Source organism: Panthera onca, chromosome B1, assembly GCF_046562875.1.
Source record: "Panthera onca isolate mPanOnc1 chromosome B1, mPanOnc1 haplotype 2, whole genome shotgun sequence".
NCBI lineage: Eukaryota > Metazoa > Chordata > Mammalia > Carnivora > Felidae > Panthera > Panthera onca.
Window position 1 is genome coordinate 37,420,449 of NC_138342.1, and position 24,931 is coordinate 37,445,379.

General features: G+C 34.7%; 1 protein-coding gene across 6 annotated transcripts; it reads left to right on the top strand.

Moving 5' to 3' along the window:
* The first annotated feature begins 560 nt into the window (after positions 1 to 560).
* On the top strand, positions 561 to 24,831 carry GUF1 (GTP binding elongation factor GUF1). Of its 6 annotated transcripts, none has more exons than XM_060655134.3 (17): positions 561 to 930; positions 2,376 to 2,487; positions 2,824 to 2,972; positions 3,231 to 3,311; positions 4,131 to 4,208; positions 5,252 to 5,335; positions 7,186 to 7,250; positions 8,255 to 8,458; positions 10,293 to 10,432; positions 11,930 to 12,053; positions 12,406 to 12,538; positions 13,385 to 13,528; positions 14,428 to 14,561; positions 17,804 to 17,905; positions 19,349 to 19,468; positions 21,064 to 21,100; positions 22,099 to 24,831. In XM_060655134.3, the coding sequence occupies exons 1-17, from the start codon at positions 766 to 768 to the stop codon at positions 22,234 to 22,236; spliced, it is 2,010 nt and encodes a 669-aa protein (XP_060511117.3). In that variant the 5' UTR covers positions 561 to 765; the 3' UTR covers positions 22,237 to 24,831. The 6 variants fall into 6 exon arrangements, 5 of the variants coding, with proteins under 5 accessions (XP_060511117.3, XP_060511114.3, XP_060511115.3 ...); XM_060655132.3 differs by lacking the exon at positions 561 to 930 and adding an exon at positions 941 to 1,072; XM_078446150.2 differs by lacking the exon at positions 561 to 930 and adding an exon at positions 1,130 to 1,153.
* The last annotated feature ends 100 nt before the right edge of the window (positions 24,832 to 24,931 follow it).

A 24,931-nucleotide genomic window follows, 5' to 3' on the forward strand; every position in this document is an offset into this window, starting at 1 on the left:
TAATTAATAGGAGTCCAAGAACAAACTAGAACAAATACAATGGTGAACTCAACACAGCTGCTCTTACCATTCCTCTGTATCGAACACTAGATAGTCCAAAAAAGCTCAAAGGTGATAGTGGGGGACAGACACTGGTCTCATTATCTCTGATCATTACCACCCACCTTACTTAGCCAGAGGTCTGCAAGGTCAGTATTTGTTGACATCGTAACCTGAAGATGATGGAGACTTCTGGGAGTTCAGTGTGTAACTTTTTTTCACTTTCTCTCCTGTCCCAAACTTTCCCAGGATACATTATTGCAATCAATTTTACCACCCATGTCCTTACAGGTGCACTAAAATATTAGCAATATCACTAACAACACGGGAACTCTATTTCGACTTTTAGACTTTCAAAAACAGTTGCAATATTATTTGCCATTTGATAGGAAGCTAAATGTCAACGCTGTTTCGAGCTCCAGACTGACACTGCTGGAGAGCGCTTCCCCTCACGTGACTCCTTTACAGCCCCGCGCGGAGGCACGCCGGCGTCACGACGTCGGGCGACGTGCAGGCGCCGAACAGCGGCGCTGCGTCCCCTGTGTCGCACCGGAGTCAGTAGTTGGGCGGAGTTGTCCTCGGCAGCTTTTCTTCTCCGCCGGTGTGAAACGGTTTAGGTCTTTTTCGCCGGATCTTAGCCGGGGGCATCTTGTAGGAAATCGCGCTACCGGCGATGGCGCAGAACTGTCTCGAGGTGCAGACCTGACGCCTCCGTCACGCGAAGGGATGTGGACTCTTGTGGGTCGGGGCTGGTCGCACGGCCGCGCGCTGGCAGTGTGGGCCGCAGGGACCGCACAGCGGGGACGCCTGGAGCCTCTTCCCACGCCGACCCGTGGGGCCCCTGCCGAGTTCAGGGCTTGGGACAGGCTCTACACCTCGGCTGAGCGCAAGGTGACCGCCGTTCGGCTCTAATTAACTCTGTTTTAAAACTTGGGAGGGCGCTCCTGGCGGACTTGGACTCGTGAAGGGCTTCCTAAACTACCTGTGGACGCAGGTTGTGATTCTTTAAAGGCGGCAAAGCTGAGAGCTCAAGGTGCGCTCTGGGTTCTGAATCCTCCACCACTCCCCAATGTGACCTTGGACAAGTCACGTTCTGACTTTCCTAGTTTGTAATGTGGGTAACCATTGTTTATTTTATGTGACCCCAAACAAACTTGTTTTCTGAGCCTTTGTTCTTGTGGTGGAGAAGGCACTGGTTGATAACTATGAAGAGATACAGTGTAGGCAGAGAAGTAGAGTAACTGGATACAAGTTATGAGTAATTGGAAAAAATAAGACTTAAATGTGATTAATTGCCCCTTTCTAAAATGCCTGGGGAATGTAAAATGAATTTATGTTGCAATTTCAAGTTCTTAAAAGTGGTATGGTCCTGTATATCTTTTTAATTGAATGCCAATTGAAAGATGAGGGGGAGGAGGAATCCACTGGGCAAAAAAATTAGGGTTAGTTTTTTCTTAGAATTTCTTTCACATGTAAGTTGCACCTTCATTGTCTGCTTTGTATTAGAACATTTATAAAGGTCACGAGTATTGTGGATTTCATTGTAATTTTCCTATTTTTAATGCTGGTTATGAAATACAGATTTGATTGGAAAAATAAAATATTTAGGGTACAAAAAACCAGACATACTCTACTCGTATACCCACTTTTAGCAGGTTGCAGTGAGTCTTCCTAAAGCATTAAAGATGATGTATGCAACTAAAACTCAGGAGTCACATTCTAAAATGTTTTTAAATTTTAAGTGATAAGAGTTTTTATTGTTTGTTTTTTGAGATTTTTTTGCGGATGTTAAAACTTTTTTCTCTGTCCAAATAAGTTGTCAAACAACAACAACAAAAATATAAAACTTTTGAATATTAGGAGCACAGGTTTTTAACTAGATATGATTGCTGGTTAAATGTATTACGGGGGCAAAGAATTTCCTTTTTTTTCTCCTTAAAACATTTCTGTAGCTTTTGTTTGTATATTTTTGTTTTTGGCCTCAAGAGGTTTTGTTAGACAAGGTGCTTGCTCTAAGCTTTTTCAGGAGCTCTAGGTGTCTTGGGTTCTTCATTCATGAAAATCATTTTCTCAGTGGTGGGAATATTTATAAGGGACTCTTAATTAGCTAAGTTATCACCTTAACAGTGAAACTCATGTATTTGATGAGTGCTATTTTAATCAATTGTTTGTAATAAGAGTTTAGCTGTATATCTCTTTATTGTCAGAGGAATAATATAAATGTTATAAATGAAATTGTTCAAAGAAGACAAAAGGAACATTTTTGAATTAGTATGTTTGTTTCCTATCATGCAAAATGTATGCTCATAAATGTTTCATTTCTCTCTTCTTTCTAGGAAAAAATTGACATGTCTAGATTCTCTGTTGAAAATATTAGAAATTTCAGTATCATTGCACATGTGGATCATGGCAAAAGTACTTTAGCTGACAGGCTCCTGGAACTAACAGGTATTTTCATTTTATAAATGGCCATGAGTGATTAATCATTATTTTTACCATGCTTTTTGAAGTTTTATTTTAATTTAATTTTTATTAAAAAAAAACTTTTAGTGTTTATTTGTTTTGAAAGAAAGAAAGAGCTTGAGCAGGGGAGGGGCAGAGAGAGGGAGAGAGAGAATCCCAAGTGGGGATTCACAAACTGTGAGATCATGACCTGAGCTGAAATGAAGAGTTGGATATTTAACTGACTAAGCCACCCAGGTGCCCCAATTGGTTTAATTTTGTATCTAGTATTGTGTCTTTTTAAAAGCTCTTAGAAGTGTCAATAACTATTTCTATTTATAGGCACAATTGATAAAACAAAAAATAATAAGCAGGTTCTTGACAAATTGCAAGTGGAGCGAGAAAGAGGAATCACTGTTAAAGCACAGACAGCATCTCTTTTCTATAATTGGGAAGGAAAGCAGTACCTTTTAAATCTCATTGATACACCGGTAAGTTGAGAAATAACTTTGTTTTTATTACTAAAGTCAGCCTTGTATTAAGAGTGCAAACAAATCCTTGATCAATTTTTGAACTGAACATTAAATAAACACTTATTTCCTCAGTATTCTTATGTTTGAGTAACTTGTTTCACAAGCATCCACTAAAAAAAGAAACCTATTAACTTTCTATCAAGAGGAGTCAGTAGGTTTGGCATAAAAAAATAATTACGGCTAACTTCAGAAGTATCAATAATTTTTGTTCCTCAGGGCCATGTGGATTTTAGTTATGAAGTATCCAGGTCCCTCTCTGCATGCCAGGGTGTTTTACTTGTGGTTGATGCAAATGAGGTAGGTACTTTTAATCCTATGTGGTGTGACGTGCTCCTTGGTTGTTCAAGAGATTTTCCTTAAAATATATTTTGGAAGTAGAATTTTTATGCTTGAAAATACGATTTATTGTATTAGTTAACCAAAATCCTATGCTTTGGTCCTGTTAATTTGAAGTTTTATTGCACTAAAGCAGTCTGGAATGGACTAGTCCGTATTTTAAACATTTTATGCTGATCAGAACTGTTAAGAGATTTATCCTTCCAAAAACTCAGTTTATAGTAGTTCTTAATTTGGGGTTTTAATACTAATTTTTAGCAAACCTTGAAAATGAATTTATTTTAGAAGTCATTTTGGATAATTTTAAGGTAATAATTTGGGAAATGTTAGGTTTAAAGAAACATGCCAATAACATTACTAAGTTCTTTTGTGGTATAAAGATAAACAAAAACATATTGAGTGATGATGTAAGAGTTGTGATATACTATTTAAAGTAAGCTTTTGATGTATTTCAGCTTCTCATAAACTTTTCATTCTAAACCCGAAGGTATTTACCTTATATGTATAGTACTAGGTTTTATAAACTGAACTGCATGAATGTGTTCTTTGGTAAGCTTTTAGGGTTCATGTTTCACATTTTTGTCCCTAGTCCGAACAGTGTCCTCCAATAAACGTTTCCTGAAAGGAATTTTCACAAGGAATCATCCAGATGCATGGAAGTATAGATACCATAGTTTATACCTCTGCTTTTGGGGAAAATGTGTGGGATGGTATTATATTACAAGTTTTATGATAGTTGGTAGGTGGTCATATCAGTATCTTGTGTCTTGATATTTCTAGGGTATTCAAGCCCAAACTGTAGCAAACTTCTTTCTTGCCTTTGAAGCACAGCTATCGGTAATTCCAGTTATAAACAAGGTAATTCTAATGAGACAACAATGCTGTTTACTATTTTACCTTCTAAAAGTAAATTTAGTGTTTGATTATTTGGTATACTATTTTTATATGAGGGATCTTGAACTCTATATTAAATATATTGGTAGGATTTACTTCTTTGAATTTGCACACAATAGAATTGGCAACTCAAATTCCTGTATCCTTACATGTAGTTTAGAAGACAGTCTCCCTGAATTACATGGAGGGATTGAGGGCTATTTCTGCAGGAAAGGAATACAGGCAGGGCAGCCAAAATATGTCTGTTACACTAAAGCATAGATAGGAAGGGTGCCTGGGTGGCTCAGTCAGTTAAGTTTCCCACTTCCACTCAGGTCATGATCTCATGGTTTGTGAGTTTGAGCCCTCTGTCGGGCTCTGTGCTGACAGCTCAGAGCCTAGAGCCTACTTTGGATTCTGTGTTTACCCCTCTTTTTGACTCTCCTTGACACATGCTGTCTCTGTCAAAAATAAATATAAAAAAAATAAAGCATGGATAGGAAAAGAAAAGGCACTTATAATCTTCGGGGAAATAATGTAATACATGAAACATAACAAGTGCTAAACTGAGCACTGTTGTTAAACTTTAACTTTTATGTTTTAAAACTAATAAAGAATCTTAATTTAAAAATCTACATTGCATTTAGTTGAATTTTTTGATATTGGAGTTAAATTTAAAAGAGGCAAAGTTGCCTTACAGGTAAGACAGTTTGTTGTCATAAGTTATATCTAACTTATAAAGTCAGTTTACAGTTTGGTTGACAAATTGTTACTGAACACTTCTCCTGCCTTGAGTTGCCAGCTGCCTAAATTTTTTGCACGCTCTGCTATCTGCCCTTGGTTTTTCAATGGCTATACTTGTTAAAATTGTATTGCCTGTATCTAGGTTATTTTAACCTTTTTGAAAAGAAAAATAGAGGGATCAATTAGCTTATAAGTATGCTTTTAACTATTTCCAAATACTATTAATATGTAATACATTTTATTTTTACTGCATTAAGTAAGGCATAATGATTTTTTTTTTAAAGATTGATCTGAAGAATGCTGATCCTGAAAGGGTTGAAAAACAAATTGAAAAAGTGTTTGATATTCCAAGTGATGAATGCATTAAGGTAAGATACCCCCCCCCCCTTTTTTTTTGTGAAGACATAGTTATACTTTTAAAAATCTCAGGTATTGGCCTAGTGAAATTTCATAGTATTTGAGAGTCCATCATTATATAAAGTTTTCATAGTTTTACAAAGTTCTTCATATTTCATTTGATCCTCCCAGAAATCCTTGTTACATGGTTATGACAGATAGGAATTTTCTTGTGATACAGTTGTAAGAATGTTTTTTTAATGTTTATTTTTTGGCGGGGAGGGGCAGAGAGAGAGAGGGAGACAATCTGAAGCAGGCTTCAGGCTCTGAGCTGATAGCACAGTGCCCAGTGTGGGGCTCTAACTCACAAGCTGTGAGATCGTCACCTGAGCCAAAGTCAGATGCTTAACCGACTGAGCCACCCAGGCGTCCCACTTGAGATACAGTTGAAAGAACTAAGGCTCAAAGATTTTATTCCATTCTTAAGAGTAAGATCTAGAGAGCTAATGTGCCAGGACTAAAATGTAGGCCTTCTGCAATTGATTGCAGTAGTATTTCTTGTTAGCCATTTTGTCCCTATGGAAATACTTCCTTTGACGAGCAGGTTCAAACCAATTTTAAGACATTTGTATGTGTTACAAGTCGGGGAGAGGCAGAGAGAGACAGAGAATCTCAAGCAGGCTTCATGCTCTGTGGAGCCCAACTTGGGGCTCTGTCTCCCCAACAGTGAGATCATGACCTGAACTGAAACCAGAAGTTGTATGCTTAACTGACTGAGCCACCCAGGTGCCCCAAGTTAATACTAGTTTCAATTTGAATTTTCATTTTCAAATGATGATTTAAGTGTTGAATAGCCACAACCAAACTGTGCTGTGCTAGTGCTTGTGTAGTAACTATGTTAGTGCAACAATGTAATGTTTAGCTTCCACTTTCAGTCTTGTTTGATTTTTGAAAAGGCATATTTCAGGTGATAACTGTTTTTTATCTATTTAACCTTAACACAGTGGTTGATTACATACAACATTGTAATAACTGAAAAGCAGTATTTTTTTTTTTTCCTTAGAGACAGATACACATACACAGAATTTAATGTTTTTTATTATAAAGAGGGACCTCATAAAGCAGTCCTGGAACTATGGTTTCATAACTTGGGTTATGTTTTATTAAAGTGTAATTAACTATTCTGATTTTAATGCATCTTTACAAAATTTATTCAGGTACTTATTTGGTAGGTGTCAGCTAGGAGCACAGCAGTGAGCAGAATAGACAAGACCCCTGTCTCAGTTCATCACAGAGGCCTCCCTAAGTTACTCTGCATCATAGCATCTCTCTGAGAAAAATGTCTCATTGTATTTACATTCTCCTTGGGGAGACAGTCATTTAATAAGTAAAGAAAGAAGTAAGCATAGTAAATAATTGAATAAGACAGGTGTTGTCATGGATATTCGTTTAACAAATTGTGGTGTTTTAGGTGGAATGCCATACTTATCATCCACATATATTGTTTATTCTCTTCACATGACAATCTTGAGATTTAGGAAAAATATAAATAATCATTTATTAGATGAGGAACTTGCAGCTCAAAGAAATACGTATTGGTCAAAGTCATGCATTCCATACAGTCATAACTACTCAGATTTTTTAAAACTCTTAGACCACTGTTCTTTCAATACCATAATAGAATGCTTTTGTAATTTAATTAAAGAACTATAGAGTCACCCAACTGTAATGGAAGGACACTTGACGTATAGTATAAGTTTTGTGCTTCCTTTTACTACTTTCTTTAAATTGATAACTGTTAGAATTCTTTCTTTTTTCTGATCATAAAACTCAGTCACCAGGTAGAAAAATAGTATTTAAATGCTTATTTTTTTAAATTTAGATTTCTGCTAAACTTGGAACAAATGTTGAAAGAGTTCTTCAGGCAGTCATTGAAAGAATACCTCCGTAAGTATTTTGCTATTTTTCTATAGTTTGTTTGTCTTTAATGGTATAAAGACTGTCAGTCTGATGTGTTCTTTTAAATTTTTTTTTTTTTAACGTTTATTTATTTTTGAGACAGAGACAGAGCATGAACGGGGGAGGGTCAGAGAGAGAGGGAGACACAGAATCTGAAACAGGCTCCAGGCTCTGAGTGGTCAGCACAGAGGCCGACGCAGGGCTCGATCTCCGGACCGCGAGATCATGACCTGAGCCGAAGTCGGACGCTTAACCGACTGAGCCACCCAGGTGCCCCCTGATGTGTTATTTTAGATTAGCCCATTCTTGTGGTTGGAGAGGATAAGTTATTTATTTATTTATTATTTATTTAATTTTATTACCATTTTTTTAATGTTTACTTATTTTTGAGAAGCACAAACGGGAGGAACAGAGAGAGAGGGAGACACAGAATCCAAAGCAGGCCCCAGGCTCTGAGCTTTCAGCACAGAGCCCGACCTGGGGCTCGAACTCCTGAGCTGTGAGATCTTGACCTGCGCCAAAGTTGGACGCTTAACCGACTAAACCACCTAGGTGCCCCTATTTTTTTAGAAATATTTATTTATTTTGAGAGAGAGGGTGCATGCCAGCTGGGGAAGGGCAGAAAAAGAAGGATAGAGAATCCCAAGCATGTTTCATGCTGTGAGCCTGACTTAGGGCTCAATCCCATGAGCCCCACTAACTGTGATATCATGACCTGAGCTGAACTCAAGGGTCAGGCACTTAACCAACTGAGCCCACCAGGCATCCCCTCATAAATCATTTTAAAACAGTCATTCATTTAAAACTTAAGGTTGAATTAAAACTGATTTAAAAATAGGCATTGTAATTTATGGGAAGATGTTTTTATCTTGACAGTTATCAGCCTTTCTCAGGTATAAGAGTAAATTAAGCATAATATTTGAGTTGAAAATAGACATTTTATTAAGATTTTAAATTTGTTATGTGTGTGTGTTTTTCCTTATTTTTAATAGTCCCAAAGTACATCGCAAAAACCCCCTGAGAGCTTTGGTATTTGACTCCACCTTTGACCAGTATAGGGGCGTGATAGCCAATGTAGCGTTATTTGATGGAGTGGTTTCCAAAGGAGATAAAATTGTATCTGCACATACTAAAAAGATACATGAAGTTAATGAAGTAGGAGTTCTGAATCCTAATGAGCAGCCAGCACATAAACTGTAAGTAATCTACAATAGTAATTAAAATACATTTGTATGTGTTTCTATCTCTGCCTTTCTTAGATTGATATCCTTAGTCCCAATTTCATAACTCAGACAAAACAAAAAACAAAAAACTTACCATTAAATGCAATTAAATATTAAATGCTTTTGCAATTTCATGTGTGAAGGACAGTATAAATTTGATGTATTTTTATTCCTTTTGACTAGTTGTGACAAATTTTATGATCCTAGTGCACATTGGGTCCTATATTGATATATTTGATGAGACAGTGAAAGAGATGGTTCTGTCACCCATATATATCCACATTATACTGGGTATTAGTTTTGATACTTAATTTTTTATAATTAGATTTTTCAACATAAAAGTAGTGAAGAAAATTTGGTAATTCTTTTCTTTAGTATGGAATTCATGGTAAAACTTTGATTGGGATCCATGGCATGTGGGGATTAGCGAAAAACTGAATTCTGAGTTCACTTACAAATATTTGCCTGCCTACTCCATCAGTATTCTGGGTACTGATGGGATAAATCACCTGGTACATACTTGGAGCATTCTAAGGTCTTTGTTTCCTCATCTGTAAAAATTAAGGTAGTAAATCAAGTGGGTATATAGTCACACTTGATCGTTTAATCTTGTATGTCTAAAACTAGCACTATTTTGCTCGTTACATTTTTTAATTGAGTCATAAAATCTATTTTATTTTTATTCTTTTTAAGTTTTTTTTTTAATGTTTATTTATTTTTGAGATAGAGAGAGACAGAGCATGAGCGGAGGAGGGGTAGAGAGAGAGAGGGAGACACAGAATCCAAAGCAGGCTCCAGGCTCCGAGCTGTCAGCACAGAGCCCGACGCAGGGCTCGAACTCACGAGCTGTGAGATCATGACCTGAGCTGAAGTTGGATGCTTAACCTACTGAGCCACCCAGGCGCCCCTTAAGTTTCTTTTTAATGTTTATTTATTTTTGAGAGAGAGAGCAAGACAGGACATGAGCGGGGGAAGGGCAGAGAGTGAGGGAGACAGAATTGGGAGCAGGCTTCAGGTTCTGAGTTGTCAGACTCAGACAGAGCCAGACACAGAACTCGAACCCCCGAGCCATGAGATAATGACCTGAGCCAAAGTCGGACACTCAGCTGACTGAGCCACCCAGAACCCCCCTAGTCATAAAATCTATTTTAATTTTACTCAAATTGAGGTCTCAGTTACATCATATAGATCATAACTGACTATTACTGTATCTTCACTAAAGATTTTGGTACTTTATCCTAAATGTGAATTAGTTTGTTATCATGTAGGAAATTTGCTTAAAAAAAAAAAAAAAGAACTAGAACTAAGGTAAAAACTCTGAAATTTTGGGATCTGCTCTTTTCCTATAAGAGGAACGTCAAACTGACGTCAGATTTGTTTAAGAGTTCACATTTTTCTGCTTGGTTAAAAATCTTTTTTTTTTTTTTTTTTTTTAAGTACATTTGTGACACAATTCACTAATAAAATAGTGTTTTACACTATAGGAAACATTTGGTGTTTTTGCACTTAGTTTTACTGTGTTTACATTATATTTTAGAAGCTGTTTAATTTGCAAAGGTGGGCAGAGTCATGAAGAAGACCATAGACTTGTTGTGTTGCAGAGGTCCTTGATAATGGATTGTAAAGCATGGTATGTTCTTTTGCTGGCAATCCTTAGCATTGAGAATTGTGATATGTAATACTTACTTTGAATTAGATAAGGTTTTGTTTGGAAAGTGTAATAATTTCCTGGAAAGGTAGAGCTAATTATGAGTTTGCATTTGAAACACTAAAGCAGTCAATATTTCCATATAATAATTTTATTTAGATATGCAGGACAGGTGGGCTATCTGATTGCTGGGATGAAAGATGTCACTGAAGCACAAATAGGAGATACATTGTATTTACATAAACAACAAGTGGAGCCCTTGCCTGGGTTTAAATCAGCGAAACCAATGGTATTTGCAGGTGAGGAGCTCACAAATTCAAAGGATGAGGGCCAATTTGTTGTGTAAACTGAAATAAAAATTACTAGAAATACTCATTTTAAATAACAGCTAAACTAGAATTCTCTGCTTCTTTTAGATTTTTTGTGTGCTATTCATGTGTATTAGTTAATTTCATATGTGTAGTGAAACTTTATGTAGGAAATCATTTCCTAAACTTTTAGAACCTAGAAAATACAAGCGCTTAAGAAATAAGCTATCTGATGTATTAAAGAGCATAGTAATATGAATCTCCTTGTTTTCCTAGAGAGTAAGTCATTACATTTGGAATATTTCTCTCTTTTTTTTTTTTTTTAAGTGTATTTATTTACTTTTTGCTGGTGGCAGTGGGAGAGAGAGAGAACATGAGTAGGGGAGGGTCAGAGAGTGAGGGAGAGTGAGGCTTTGCCTGCCAGTGCTGAGTCTGACACGGGGCTTGGACTCGCAAACTGGGAGATCATGACCTGAGCCAAAATCAACAGTGGGATGCTTAACTAACTGAACCATCCATGAGCCCCTGGAATATTTTTCTAATTAGGATGTTTTTATCACTAATTATCAGTGGACATTTACTGAGTGCCTTCCTGTTAGTTGGACTTTCTTTAATACTGTACAGTGCTGAGGGTGCTTAGGTGGCTCAGTTGGTTGAGCATCTGACTCTTGATGTCCACTCACGTCCTGATTTCGTTGTTTATGAGATCAAGCCCCTTATCAGGCTTCATGCTGAGTGTAGAGCCTGCTTGGGATTCTGTCTCCTTCTCTGTCTGCCCCTTCCCCACCTCAGAATAAATAAACTTAAAAAAAATATATTGTACAGTGCTAGTGTAGATAGTGGATAGTGGGGATAGTGTTACCCCTCCTGTGTATAACTTCACAACCTTTTACTACTGTGTGGTATTACAGACGTTTGAAAAAGAAACACCTCATTGAACGTCATTAAGTTACTCTATGCTGGGTATCTAGCGTTTGGTTTTCTCCATTTAGGATCTTGCACTGGGAAGTAGGAAGTTTGTTTATGCCCACTTTTAGGCAAAGTCAATCATATCTTTGGTTTTAATAGATTATCTGCCCTGAAGAATTAAGGATTTGGTGTAGTTTTTATTTTTACTTGTTTTTTTATCTACTAATGGAGTTTCATTTGTAGCTGTGGAATGTCTTCAACTTTTGTTTCTTGAAATATATTTTTCTTATAATAGGTTTAATTTTCATGGTTCTTCTTTATTTTAATTATATTTGTGCAAACACATAAAAACATCACTTGGAGTGTGAATCCAGTTGTAAATTCATAAGGCTTTGAAACTTAAAGATATTTAAAGCCAATGTAACTTAACAGTTTTTTTAGCATGCCAGTTCTTGTGGTCAGTGAAATATAGGGAAGTAATTTAAAAGGTAAATGATTAATTTTGATCTTGGAAGCATTGTATATTTAGCTTTTAGGCCTATTTTCACATGTGATAATTAGAAATCATTGTGTCCTCAGGAATGTACCCTATAGACCAATCTGAATATAATAATCTGAAGAGTGCTATAGAAAAACTGACTATAAATGATTCCAGTGTGACGGTTCATCGAGATAGTAGCCTTGCCTTAGGTGCTGGCTGGAGGTAAGATTCTATTACACCGTAGTGTCAGATTTTTATTGAAAAATGAAGTTTAAGTGGTTTATTGCTCCTGTACATTTGATTACTGAGGATAAGTTCTTGTTAGTGTAAAGCTAACTAAAACAACCATCTGCCTATTTCACCCTGTATTCATGTCCTGTGGGTAAGTTTTATAGCAATTTTAAATAGAATCCCAATGGAAATTTTGAGTCCTATTTAATAACAGCATTTAATTATGATGTGAATTGCTTGAATGACTTTTGATTCTACCCTTCCTCCACAAAGTAAGACTATGTTCATCAAAGGAACTAGACCCCTGAGACAGATATTTGGAGCTTGGCTTTTTCTCCCCCAGGTTGGGATTTCTTGGACTTTTGCACATGGAAGTTTTCAACCAGCGACTAGAACAAGAATATAATGCTTCTGTAATTTTGACAACCCCTACTGTTCCATATAAAGCTGTTCTTTCATCAGCAAAATTGATAAAGGTACTGTTGTGAACCAGCATACATGGGAAAACTAAATACGTGTGTGTGTGTGTGTGTGTGTGTGTGTGTGTGTGTGTGTGTGTGTATGTGTATGCGGAATGCAAGAGAAACTTTTTAGTACACCATTAGCTGAGTAGCTATTATGTGAGCTATTTCTTGATTAGTAGACATTAAAAATTGACTTACCTTATGACTAATGATAAAGAAGCCGCTTAACTAATCCATGCAGTATTTTTCTTAACCTGATAAAAATCTGTATATTGTCAATATTAGCCTGTTACTGAGAGTAAAAAGTAGAATTAGTAATTTAAATACTGTTCAAAATCTAGCACAAAAATGAAGAATATAATTTTGGTCATAAGTAGTTTATCTTATGAAAAGTGAAGCATTTATTGCTATCTGGCTGTAGGAAATTTTAGATTTCAGGTTAATGATAGAGACAATACTGTATTCCATCTAAGTGGTAATATATTCATTCTAAACAAATTTTAACATTGGCATCTGTAAATATCTTCCAACAAAATTAACTTAGGAAGCTAATGCCTTATAATGGGCAGATTAAAATGTACTTTTACATCATACTATTTCTAAGTGGTACATGAGATGTATTTAGTAAATGTCGAACACAATATATTACTTATGAAAAATTGTTACTAAGTGGTTATAATTCGATAGTTTTAAAATATAAAGCATGTTAAGGTAATAGTCTAACCTTGAGGAATTATTTTGTTTTTATTCAACAAGTGCAATAACAAAATAAATGCTAACATATACTGTAAAAATTGAAAATTTTAAAATGTAATTATTAAGATCTTGCTTAGCTATTGGTGGTTTTCTTATTTTTAGGAATACAGAGAAAAGGAAATTACAATCATCAATCCTGCACAATTCCCTGAAAAATCAAAAGTAACAGAATATTTGGAGCCAGTTGTTTTGGGTACCATTATCACACCAGATGAATATACTGGGAAAGTAATGATGCTTTGCCAGGTATAAATGTAATACAATTTAATATAAAAGTAAATTTAGTCCTCCCTAACTGGTTCCTGCTCAGGTTTTGAAAGATTTCCTTCTGCAGAGCACATTGAATTTATAAGAAATTTTCACAAAGGTCTTATCTACATGTGTATATATAAAGAGAGAGGTGTATAGATATCTATACTTTTAAAATCAGTTTGATTTTTAAGTAAGAGAAAATAGAATTGCAATTTTGATCATCTGTCTTAATTTACTGAGTTGATAGTTTAGCAAAGGAAACAAACTTGATGCTTATTTATACTGACTAGCTAAAAGAATAATTTAGCCTTTTTATACTTGAAATTGAGGATAGTTTGAAGGATAACTATAATATTTGAGACTTCTGACTCAAGTTTTTGCCACATTGTAATAAATGACTTAATCCACAAATCACAGTCCTCAAAACAAACCTATTGAAATACTCTGACCTGTATTGGAAAGAATTCTAAAATGATTACTAGTGGACTTGCACTTTAATTCTGTATTCACAAATTAGAAAACTTTGGTCAGTCACTTAATTTCTTTGGGCCTAAGTTTTTTTATTTGTAAACCAAGAAATTAGAACTTTTACTTTATCTATAATTACATTTCGTTTATTTTTGCATACTATGTAATTTTAAAAAGATAAAATTCTTAGATAAAGACAAAGGATTAAAAGCTTTAGTAATAAATATGTTATATACAAAATAGTCCTCTGTATTATAAGTATTGTTTTCAGAATTCTAGTAGACCATTAAAGAAATATTCCTTCATTTTGCCACTCTTTATTAGGATTTGTAAGGAAATTTTTAAATTAGTAATCAACCTCTTTCTGTATTCATTTTAAACCATTTAAATAGGTTATCATTAAACACATTTTTTTTCTTTTTTAGGCTCGAAGAGCAGTTCAGAAGAATATGATATTTATTGATCAAAATAGAGTTATGCTTAAATATCTTTTCCCTTTGAATGAAATTGTGGTGGATTTTTATGATTCTTTGAAGTCTCTGTCTTCTGGATATGCTAGGTAAAAATTTAATGAGAAATTGAGATACCTGGACAATTCGTTTGAAATATTGACCAGCATGAGTATTCTAATACTCTATTTATTTAATAATCTCTGCTCTCTTGAGGATAGTTGAGAAACCACTCTAAGGATAGAAAGTCTTGGAGCAACCTTGTAAGTGTTAGGGAGTACTCATAATTTGCTTATGGAAGAATGAGTTCCTTTGATTCATCAAGCTATTACCCTGCTTTTAGGAAAAAAAAATATTGTAGTATCCCCTTGATAAAAAGAGTGTACTCCCCCAGTCCCTTAGAATTATATGTAATTTCAAGAAGCTACTATGATGGAGTGCCTGGGTGGCTCAGTTAAGCGTCCAACTTTGGCTCAGGTCATGAGGTTCGTAAATTTGAGCCCCGTGTCGGGCTCTTTGCTGACAGCTCGGAGCCTGGAGCCTGCTTTAGATTCTGTGTTTCATTCTCTCTCTGCCCCTCCCCTGCTCATACTCAGTTTCTCTCTCTCAAAAATAAATAAAACATTAAAAAAAAAAGCCACTGTGATCTCAGTGGCACATTTAATATGTATTTGTAGTTATGTAATCCTAAGAGCACCTCTATACATTTGGAAAACAGAAGTACATATTTAGTCTGTAAAAAATGGTTGGTGTGCCCTTGTATCTGTGAACACTTTAATAACTTGTTCTTCCCTGGAATAAGTGATCCACATTATGAAAACCATGGTCTCATCCCCAGGAGTACATGGAGGAACAGCCCTCTAGAAGTGAAGGAAGATTTAATACTAAGTAACAACTCAATGCATAGCATTTTGGGAATAGTTTATATTGGGGTAAATAACTCTAGATGCCCTGAGTATCCTGAAATCTTAAATTACTGGAATATAAATATATTTTTATAAATATATATACATTTAATTTGTATATATTTAATTTAATATAAGTTTAATTATTTAAATTATAAATTATTTAAATATAAAATAAATTAATATATTTAACTTAATTATAAATATATAAATTACTGGAATATAAATATATTGGAATACAAAGAAAATATAGAATATGCTGGGGGAGTAGAAGGGAAAATGAATATTCACATCTGTAAAAAACACATTCAAAGAAAAATTACAGTACTCAAAGAAACATGCTACAGTGACCTGGAAATTTAGCTTTATGAAAGGAGCTTTTTAATGAAAAAGTCATTATAACCCTTGATACAAAGGAGTATTCTTTGTGTGCGTTTGTATTGAGAAATTATTTTTTTCTGCTTTGTCACCCAATATTTTTCTTTGTCTTCTTTCAGACAAGAACTTAAGTAAGTGGCAATGGGATTTAAACTAAAATGAATTGAGGCAGCATGTTATTAAACAATTGCCGTAATTAAAAGATCACTAAGCTAAGTGGTTATAAATAACATTTTAAACAAAAGCCTGTCAATTGTAGTTTGCATTTGGATACCACTGTGTGAATTAAGTGATCTTAAAATCTTTTAGTTTAGAAACTTAAATTTCAGATTAAATGAGAGAACATGTTTAATTTTGAACTACGTAAAAATAAAATAATGCCAGCTTCCAGAATTGAGGTAATTCTTATGTTCAAAATGTATCTTTTTTATATGCAGTCAATTCCTTACTTAAAAAAAAATCCATCATAGCCTAGGTTATCGGCTTCTCATGGATTGAGATTAGGAACAATTTCTCTTAAACCAAGTGGCAAGAATCTTCTGCAGCTGGGTCAGAAGAGGAAATTCCTTTCTTATATAAAGACTATATTGAAGCCGCTTCTGACACTTACTTTGATAGACCTGTTTGCCCTCAAACCCCAAGTAGCCTTTTGGAATTCTGAATGTGTTTCCTTCATTCCAGTGGTACGCTTGAATGAATATTTTGAATAGAGGTTAGGTTTCCATTGGGCTGGCTTAGAAATACAGACATTTGTATAATGGCTTCTTTTGAAAAAATGAGTGAAGAAATTGTAAATTTTTGGAGCACAGAACATTTTTAAAGTTGTAAACGGGTGATATCTAGGGACTATGTCTAGGTCTTCTTACCTCTGTTTGTGTTCTGCATAGTCCTTATGATGGTATATAATAAATGCTTAATAATGTTTGTTGAAGAAAAAGGATTTAGCAAAACTTGATAATAATCTGGTTTTAGAGAGTATGAGTATCAACTTGTCACCTTCCTGCTAAAAGCTTTAGAAACCAAACATTTGCAACTCTAGGCATGAGTTCGTTTTCCAGTTAAGACAGTTTAAGACTATCCACGTTCTTATCCATAACTGAAAAGACATGCAAGCATAATTAAAGTTTTCTTTCTCATTGGACCTCAGTTTTGTAAGTTAACTGTGTTTTAATTGGCGTGATAAGCTTTGACCATATTGTTTAATAGTAAACAGCTGATGCTAACCAAGTGCTTCTATGTGCTAAGCTAGGCTCTGTTCTAAGTAGCTTGGGGGCGCCTGGGTGGCTTGGTCGGTTAAGCATCCGACTTCGGCTCAGGTCATGATCTCACGGTCCGTGGGTTCGAGCCCCGCGTCGGGCTCTGTGCTAACAGCCTGGAGCCTGTTTCAGATTCTGTGTCTCCATCTCTCTCTGCTCCTCCCCTGTTCATGCTCTGTCTCTCTGTCTCAAAAATAAATAAACGTTAAAAAAAAAAAAAAAAAAAATTTAAATAGCTTGGTTTTTTTTGTTTTTTTGTTTTTTTTGTTTTTTTTGTATTAGGTACTATTCAAATGCTTTATATGTATTAATTCATTTCATCCCTAAAAAAGCAGATTCAAACTGAATAGCAATATATGAAGTCCAAAAGTCTTATTTATGACGACTCTTTATCAAAGCCATAACATTGATTTTACTGGCAACAGAAAACTAAACAGAAACCCAAACTTAGTGAAATTCTGAGAATTAATATATTCTATTGTCTACAGCCAGCAAGCAGCTGTTGGGAGGAAACATTGGGAAGAATGTGACATTTGCCTTCATTGTCCCATTTTCCTAGACTGGCTTACCAATTTATTTTCCTTTCCCCCATAAAGCATGTTCCCCTTGCTTTTGCCTCTCATTTCATAAATGTGAAAAGATGAGGGAGTTTGTTTCTCACTCTGGTCATTTAGATCTGTTTATGTGAAATGTATGTTTAATATTTTGATAGTTGGGTGGAGGATAGGGGAAGAAAAAAGATATTTTGCAAAGAGAAATAATCTGTTGGGAAGTATAACATTTATCTACCACTTGGATATTTTTCCTTCATAGTTTTGATTATGAAGATGCAGGCTACCAGACTGCAGAACTTGTAAAAATGGATATTCTGCTGAACGGAAATATTGTAGAGGAGCTGGTAACTATTGTTCACAAGTAAGTTGAATAGAAATTAGCATTCATGGAATGTGAAAGTAACCACTTTTGACATGTTTTTAAATTATTGATCATTTTTATTTGACAATGACATTTTGAAAACTTAAGAGTAATTCATTAAATTTTCTTGTACTAGTTTCTCCTTCCATTCTTTTTCCATGCTTCTTTTTTCCAAACTATTAAATATGAAAGAAGAGAATTATAGTAAAAAAGGATAATGTCATGGAAAGAAATGTTTTCCTTACCAAAATAGGACAAAATAAATGATTTTTAAACTTCATGATAGGTTTAAAATTGAGAACAAGTTTTTATCTTCATAAAAAATTTTTAATAATGAAAAATGAAATACCTTACACATTGAACAAATAGATTGATAAAAATAATGGAGCACTTGTTTAATAATCATGTTATGTTAAACCATTCTAAAACTATATTGCGGAGTACTGTTAAGTGAAAAAAATGCCTACTAAATAAAAAGCCAAACATATATACATTATGTTCCAAACTGTAAAATAACAAATATAATATGTATGCAGAAAAATAGCTGGACGGATATATGTTTAACACAGAGATTCTAAAATGTTTAACATTGGTTTTCTATGGGTGAGGGGAATGGTTTTTATGTATGTTTTTCTAGATTTTCTGTAATAGGTCATGTTATTTTTGCAATCAGAGAAGTCCTATCATTCAGAGAGAAGCGATGTTTATGACAGATGAGTTCCATTTGAACCTCCTGAAGAAATCACCTTTATTGGGCACCTGGGTGGCTCAGTCTCTCTCTTTTTTATTTTTATTTATTTTTATTTTTTTGAGAGAGAGAGTGCAAGCAGGGGAGGGACAGAGAGAGGGAGACAGAGAATTTGAAGCAGGCTCCAAGCTCTGAGCTGTCAGGCCAGAGCCCAATGTGGGGCTCAAACTTGTGAACCGCAAGATCATGACCTGAGCCAAAGTTGGAAGCTCAACCGACTGAGACACCCAGGTGCCCCAAGGTCAGTCTCTTAACTCTTGATCACATCAGCTCAGGTTGTGAGTTCAAGCCCCGTATTGGTCTCCACACTGGGCATGGAGTCTACTTAAAACAAGAAATGGATTAATCCAAAAAAAAAAGAAAGAAATCACCTTCATGTTTATTATACATATAGGCTAGAAAGCTACTTTGTTATTATTTTTAGTTTTGAGAGAGCGAGCATGAGCTGGGGAGGGGCAGAGAGCTTGCACAAACAGGGGAGGGACAGAGAGAGAGGGAGACAAAGAATCTGAAGCAGGATCCACACTGTCCGCGCAAAACCCGATTCAGGGCTCAGGGCTTGAACCCGTGAACCACGAGATCGTGACTTGAGCTGACACTGGACCCTTAACCTACTGAGCCACCCAGGCACCCCTAGAAAGCTACTTTAAATGTTTGTATTTAGGATGTGTAAATAGTTGCATTTTCTCTCTCAGAGACAAAGCACACTCTGTTGGCAAAGCCATATGTGAACGTCTGAAGGATTCTCTTCCTAGGCAACTGTTTGAGATAGCAATTCAAGCTGCTGTTGGAAGTAAAATCATTGCAAGAGAAACGTGAGTTGAAATTCATTTTTGTTCCCTGTTTTAGAAATGATAAATGGTTAGAAATGATATGACTTAAGAATGAAATAATACTGAAAAATTTAACTTCTCATTGGCCTAAGCTTTATTCCTACTCGGGGAAATACTAAACTGGTTTTTAATTCCATTTAATTAAGTGATGACTGTTATAATGATTTACTTAAATTTAACATTTTAAGCTATATTATGTATAATTATTAACATAATGGACATTGGTTTGATGAATTGCTTTATTTCCATTCATTTTACTGAATGATTACTGAATTTCCTGAGTTAGGAATAGTGTATAAGCTACTAGCAACTGAAACTTTTGAAGAAGTTTTGAAAAAAAAGAATTGTTGGAGATATTCTTCCAAAAGACAAAATTAAATTATGATTTTTACTTAAAGCACTTAATATTACTTCCTCAGAGTTAGCAGAATTATAAATCAGAAAGATGAGAGAAGAATGCTAATGTATTAAGCTTTGCATTGTAGGTTGATTATGTGATTCAGTAGACATGGAAAATAGGCTAATTTATGTAGGAAACTGGTCTTTTTTATGATATGTGATCTATAAATTGGGACATGGAATAAGCTGTTCTACTAGTAACAGTAAGTGCAAGAACTATCTGGTAGCATATTTCTTTCCTTGACTTCTGGGAAATCAGAAGTCTTTCCTTAGCTGGAAATTGCTATTCAGTTGTAGTTTAAACCCAAACTTGCATGTGTCAGTAGTGGTGAAGTGACAACCACCGTTTTTATATAGTCTTTGGATAAATTTTATGCCTGTATTTGTAACAAATTTTTCTTTCCTAACGCAATTTAGCTTTAGTTAATTGTTTTGAGTTTCGTGAATACCCGGAGATTGGTCAGGAATTGATAACCAGGGAACATCCTGGAAAGTGCAATTTAAAATATCAAATAATTCTAACATAAGTGTGTTGAAGTAGAATACCTTAAAGGAAAAAAATAGATTTTTATATCCTACGAATATATATAAATGGAGCTTTTTTCAAATTTCCTGTCTTCTACCAAATGCTGTAGAAATTTCTTAATTCTTATCCTTTTAGAAGCACTATAGAAAGATTAGTTTATAACTGCTTGAGTGGATATATTAAAATTATTTACTTTTCCCAGAAAAGAGTTTTATAAAAATAATATATTCTTTATATTCCTAGTCACTCTTAACCCACATTTGGTAGAGTTAGTGATGTGATGATAACCATTTTTAAATTTTTTGGTAGTAGTGCTTAGTAGTAGTTTTAGGTTGAGCCAGAAATTACTTTGTATAATTCTTATAATTAAGGTCATATAATTAAGGCTTGAATTTGGCCTAATCAAGAATACACACAAGCCTTGACCTTTTTTTATTTTTAATAAAATTTATGTTGATGTTCATGCTGAATTCATTTTCTATTTTATGTCAAATACACCCAAATAGATACAAGAGCATTTGAGCTAATTTTACTTACATATAACATGATCATTTAAATCTTTGGTAAAGGAGAGATTGTTTTTGAAAATAAAGTACTTTTAAAGAGTGTAATGAAATTATGTAATTCTTATATAAAATTTCTTCTTTTACAGTGTGAAAGCCTATAGGAAAAATGTTTTGGCAAAATGTGTACGTATCTACCTGTATTCTACTTTGAATAATAGATCTATTTTATGGGTTTAAAGTCAAAAGCAGTATAAATATATTGGTTTCCATTGTTTTTACAATAACTTTTTATTTCATCTCTAGGTTTTTGGTTTTTTTTTTTAATGTTTATTTTTGAGAGAAAGAGTGTGAGCAGGGGAGGGGCAGAGAGAGAAGGAGACAAAATTTGAAGCAGGCTCCAGGCTCTGAGCTTTCAGCCCAGAGCTAAACATGGGGCTCAACCCCACCAACCATGAGATCATGACCTGAGCCGAAGTTGCACGCTTAACCGACTAAGCCACACAGGGTCCCCTAGTTTTTTTTAAATAGGTAAATCTCAGGTTGACTAACATATTGATTTTGATAACATTCTTATTCCATCTTATTTATAAAAATTTCCTTATATTAAGTACTGTGTAAGATAGTATTTTGTAACAGTTAAGATCAGGATAACATTATTGACCTAATTTCCAAGGAGAGATTTTGAAGACAATGACTGTGGGAAGAGTACGGCAGTTTGAAATCCACCTCTCTTACATTGCTTTGTTGAGGTGTCTTTTCTGTTAAAACGTTTTCTTAACTCAGTTATGAGAATTAACCAGTAAATGCCTTTTCTAAATCCTTAGCATAAGGACTGGCACATTTGTGCCTATGTGAGTTTATTGGACTATAGATAAATGATGCAAAATTTCAAGACTTGAATCAGTAAGAGGATTGATAATTCTTCTTTGACATGCATAACATAGTACTAGATTTCATTGGTGAGTTTCATCTCATCCAAAATATAAATAAAGCCTTTATCATTCTTTGAGAAGATGTTAAATTGAGATCTATGAAAGGATTAGAAAGGTAACTGCAGATGTGTATCTCATGGGTAATAATTGTAAGGTTATTGTAATTGTGTTGATGTCTGTATGTAATTGTATGATTAATTTTCTATGGAGTAATTTGTTGGACTTCAAATTTTTAAAAATATTTTTCAGTATGGTGGTGATATTACCCGAAAAATGAAACTTTTGAAGAGACAAGCAGAAGGAAAGAAAAAACTGAGGAAAGTTGGCAACATTGAAGTTCCAAGAGATGCCTTTATAAAAGTTCTAAAGACACAATCTGATAAGTAATTGCTGGAAAAAAAAATATAATGAATTTTCATAAATTAAAATTTGTGTATCTTTTTTCTTAGTAGCTGTATATGTTGACAACAGAGTGAAAATTATAAAACTTGCTTGTTGCTTTCAGGGTTTTTGGGTTTAAATAACCTATTAGCAGGGGCACCTGGGTAACTCAGTCGGTTAAGTGTCCTACTCTTGATTTCGGTTCAGGTCATGATCCCATGGTTTGTGAGTTCGAGCCCCACATCGGGCTCTGTGCTAGCAACTCAAAACCTGCTTGGGATTCTCTTTCTCTCTCTGCCCCTTCCCCACTCATTCCCCACCCCCGCCCCCTCAAAAATAAACAAAAATAACCTATTAGCTTTTCTTTGAAAAGGAAGTAGTAGATGGATAAGAGCTTGGATTCTGAAGCCATATTGTCTGGTTTCAAACTTCTGTTCCACCACTCACTGGCAAGGTAGATTGTTACTTAATCTCTGTTTACTCTTTAGTAAAATCAGGATTATACTATTATTTACCTCCATAGGTTGTTGGGAAGATCATATCAGATAGTATGCTTAGAATATTCAGAAGAGTGTATGACACAATAGTATGTACTTAGTGAATCTTAACTATTTTGTTTTCACGCATATTTTTTTAAAGTTTATTTTGAGAGAGCAAGCACACATGAGCAGGGAAGGGACAGAGAGAAAGGGAAGGAGAAAATCCTGAGCAGGATCCTTATTGTTGGGGCAGAGCTTCAGGGGGCCCCATCTCACGAACCAAACTGAGATCATAACCTGAGCTGAAATCAAGAGTTGGACGCTTAACTGACTCAGCCCCCCTGATGCCCCATGAGTATTTTTCTTACACTGAAAGTCCCCATACTTAAGATTCTCTCTAGTTCAACCCCAAGATATTCTCAAAATCACCTTATCAATTTATTGTTAGCTGGATAAATTTAGATTTATAGGAGTTATTGAAGTCAAATAGCATACTAGCTGGACATGTGCTGTTTAGTTTTTGTTAAAATTTTTATAAATATTTGGAACTAGACAATTTATATACACATCTAAATTAAAATTAAGGGTAGGAACTGTCTTAATTTTATAATTAAAATGCATTTGGTGCAAAATGATGGGTATTTGGTATTAGCAGCAGTATTAATAATATTATTAATTGCTAGATTTCATAATTGAAAATTTGAGCTTTAGTTAATTTAGTTGAAGTCACACAGGCAGTAAATGGTTGTCATGCTTTAAAATATGTCCTTTTAACTACCATGTTTACCAAGTTAATGAACAAATGAGAGGGCAGATGGTATTACAGTAAGAGAAATAATTTAGCGATTTAATTTTGTCCTCTACCTTGAATGTACTGAATGACATAAATGTCTTTTGGGGATAAGACTATTGATACATGTTATACTAAGGTTATTACATTATGAAGTAATTCTACAGAAGATAGGATTTATTAAAATTGTGTATAGAAGTTAATTACCTGTGATTTCATTCTTATATAACCTTAGATATCTTTCCTATCTCTTCTAGCTGTATTAGAACAGATGAAGTATGAAATTCTGTAACAGTATTTTGGAAAATGGCAGTATATTTGAAACTAGAAGAGCATTTACATATAATTTCTAATACAGAGTGTTCTGTTCTACCATTACTTTCAGGAGAAAGAAGTTGGTACCTGACATGAAGTATACACGATGTGTGTACTATGTAATATTTGTGTTTTATTAGTAGGCATAGAATTTGGACACATTTAATTTTCTTCCTTTAAGCTCTTTTTAGGAAGCAATTTTACTTAAAGTAATAAAATATATTTTTCAAATTTTTTAATATAAGCTTAAGTTCTCTCCCCTGGTCACTCTACCAAACAGATGATTTTCATGGTTTAGAGTTGTGTGCCTTCTAAGTGTATCCCTGATAGGACCTTGCTATACTAAGATTTTTGCAGATACTACAATAATGTAAATGAGTATTAGAATAGCCACCATTTATTGAGTTTAATATTTGACAGCCACTGAACTGAGCTCCATAGGCATCGCGTCATTCAGTCTACACACAGTCAAGATACAGATACTATTATCATCCTATCTTACAGGGCAAGAAGCTCAGACTCCCACATTCCCAGTGTCATTGACAGAGCTAGGATTTAAACAGTGGTTTCTTTATCCAAACCCCACCAGTTCTTAGCTACCATAGTTTATTGCCTTGTGGAAATATCTATTAGCCTTCTTAGTTCTTTACTTAGCAGCAGCTTGGCCTCTGAGCTAGGGAGCTAGAGTCACCAGAAATCAGTTTGCTCGAGGACCTGAACCTAAAACCAGCACCTAACATCAGGGGCAGTGATGGAAAGATCTTCTAAACTGTGTTTCAGCTATCCCATTTAAAGCACAGAAGTTAACTACTGAACCATGTACTAAAACAGGTATCTTTAGCTATTTCACTATAATACTAGGACATTCTTAGTTCAGATTGTTTGTAGTAAACGGTACAATTTTATTACCAGGTGTGTGACTGGAAGATTATACTGACATACTAGTCATTTAAAGACCATCTGTAACACTTAAGGTTATTGTAACTGCATTACCTGTAATTAAAGGAGCATATTTTATTTTAAATGTTATATTTATTTTTGTTTAATTTTTATTGTTAATACATTTCAATCACATTTCAATTAAGGTATGCTTAATTATGTTAAATAATGTTCTTCT

Coding starts and splice junctions, on each gene's coding strand:
- GUF1 (XM_060655134.3), top strand. CDS start 766: ATGTGGACTCTTGTGGGTCGGGGCTGGTCGCACGGCCGCGCGCTGGCA. Junction 7,251..8,254: donor GTCATTGAAAGAATACCTCC/GTAAGTATTTTG, acceptor TATTTTTAATAG/TCCCAAAGTACATCGCAAAA. Junction 8,459..10,292: donor GAGCAGCCAGCACATAAACT/GTAAGTAATCTA, acceptor AATTTTATTTAG/ATATGCAGGACAGGTGGGCT.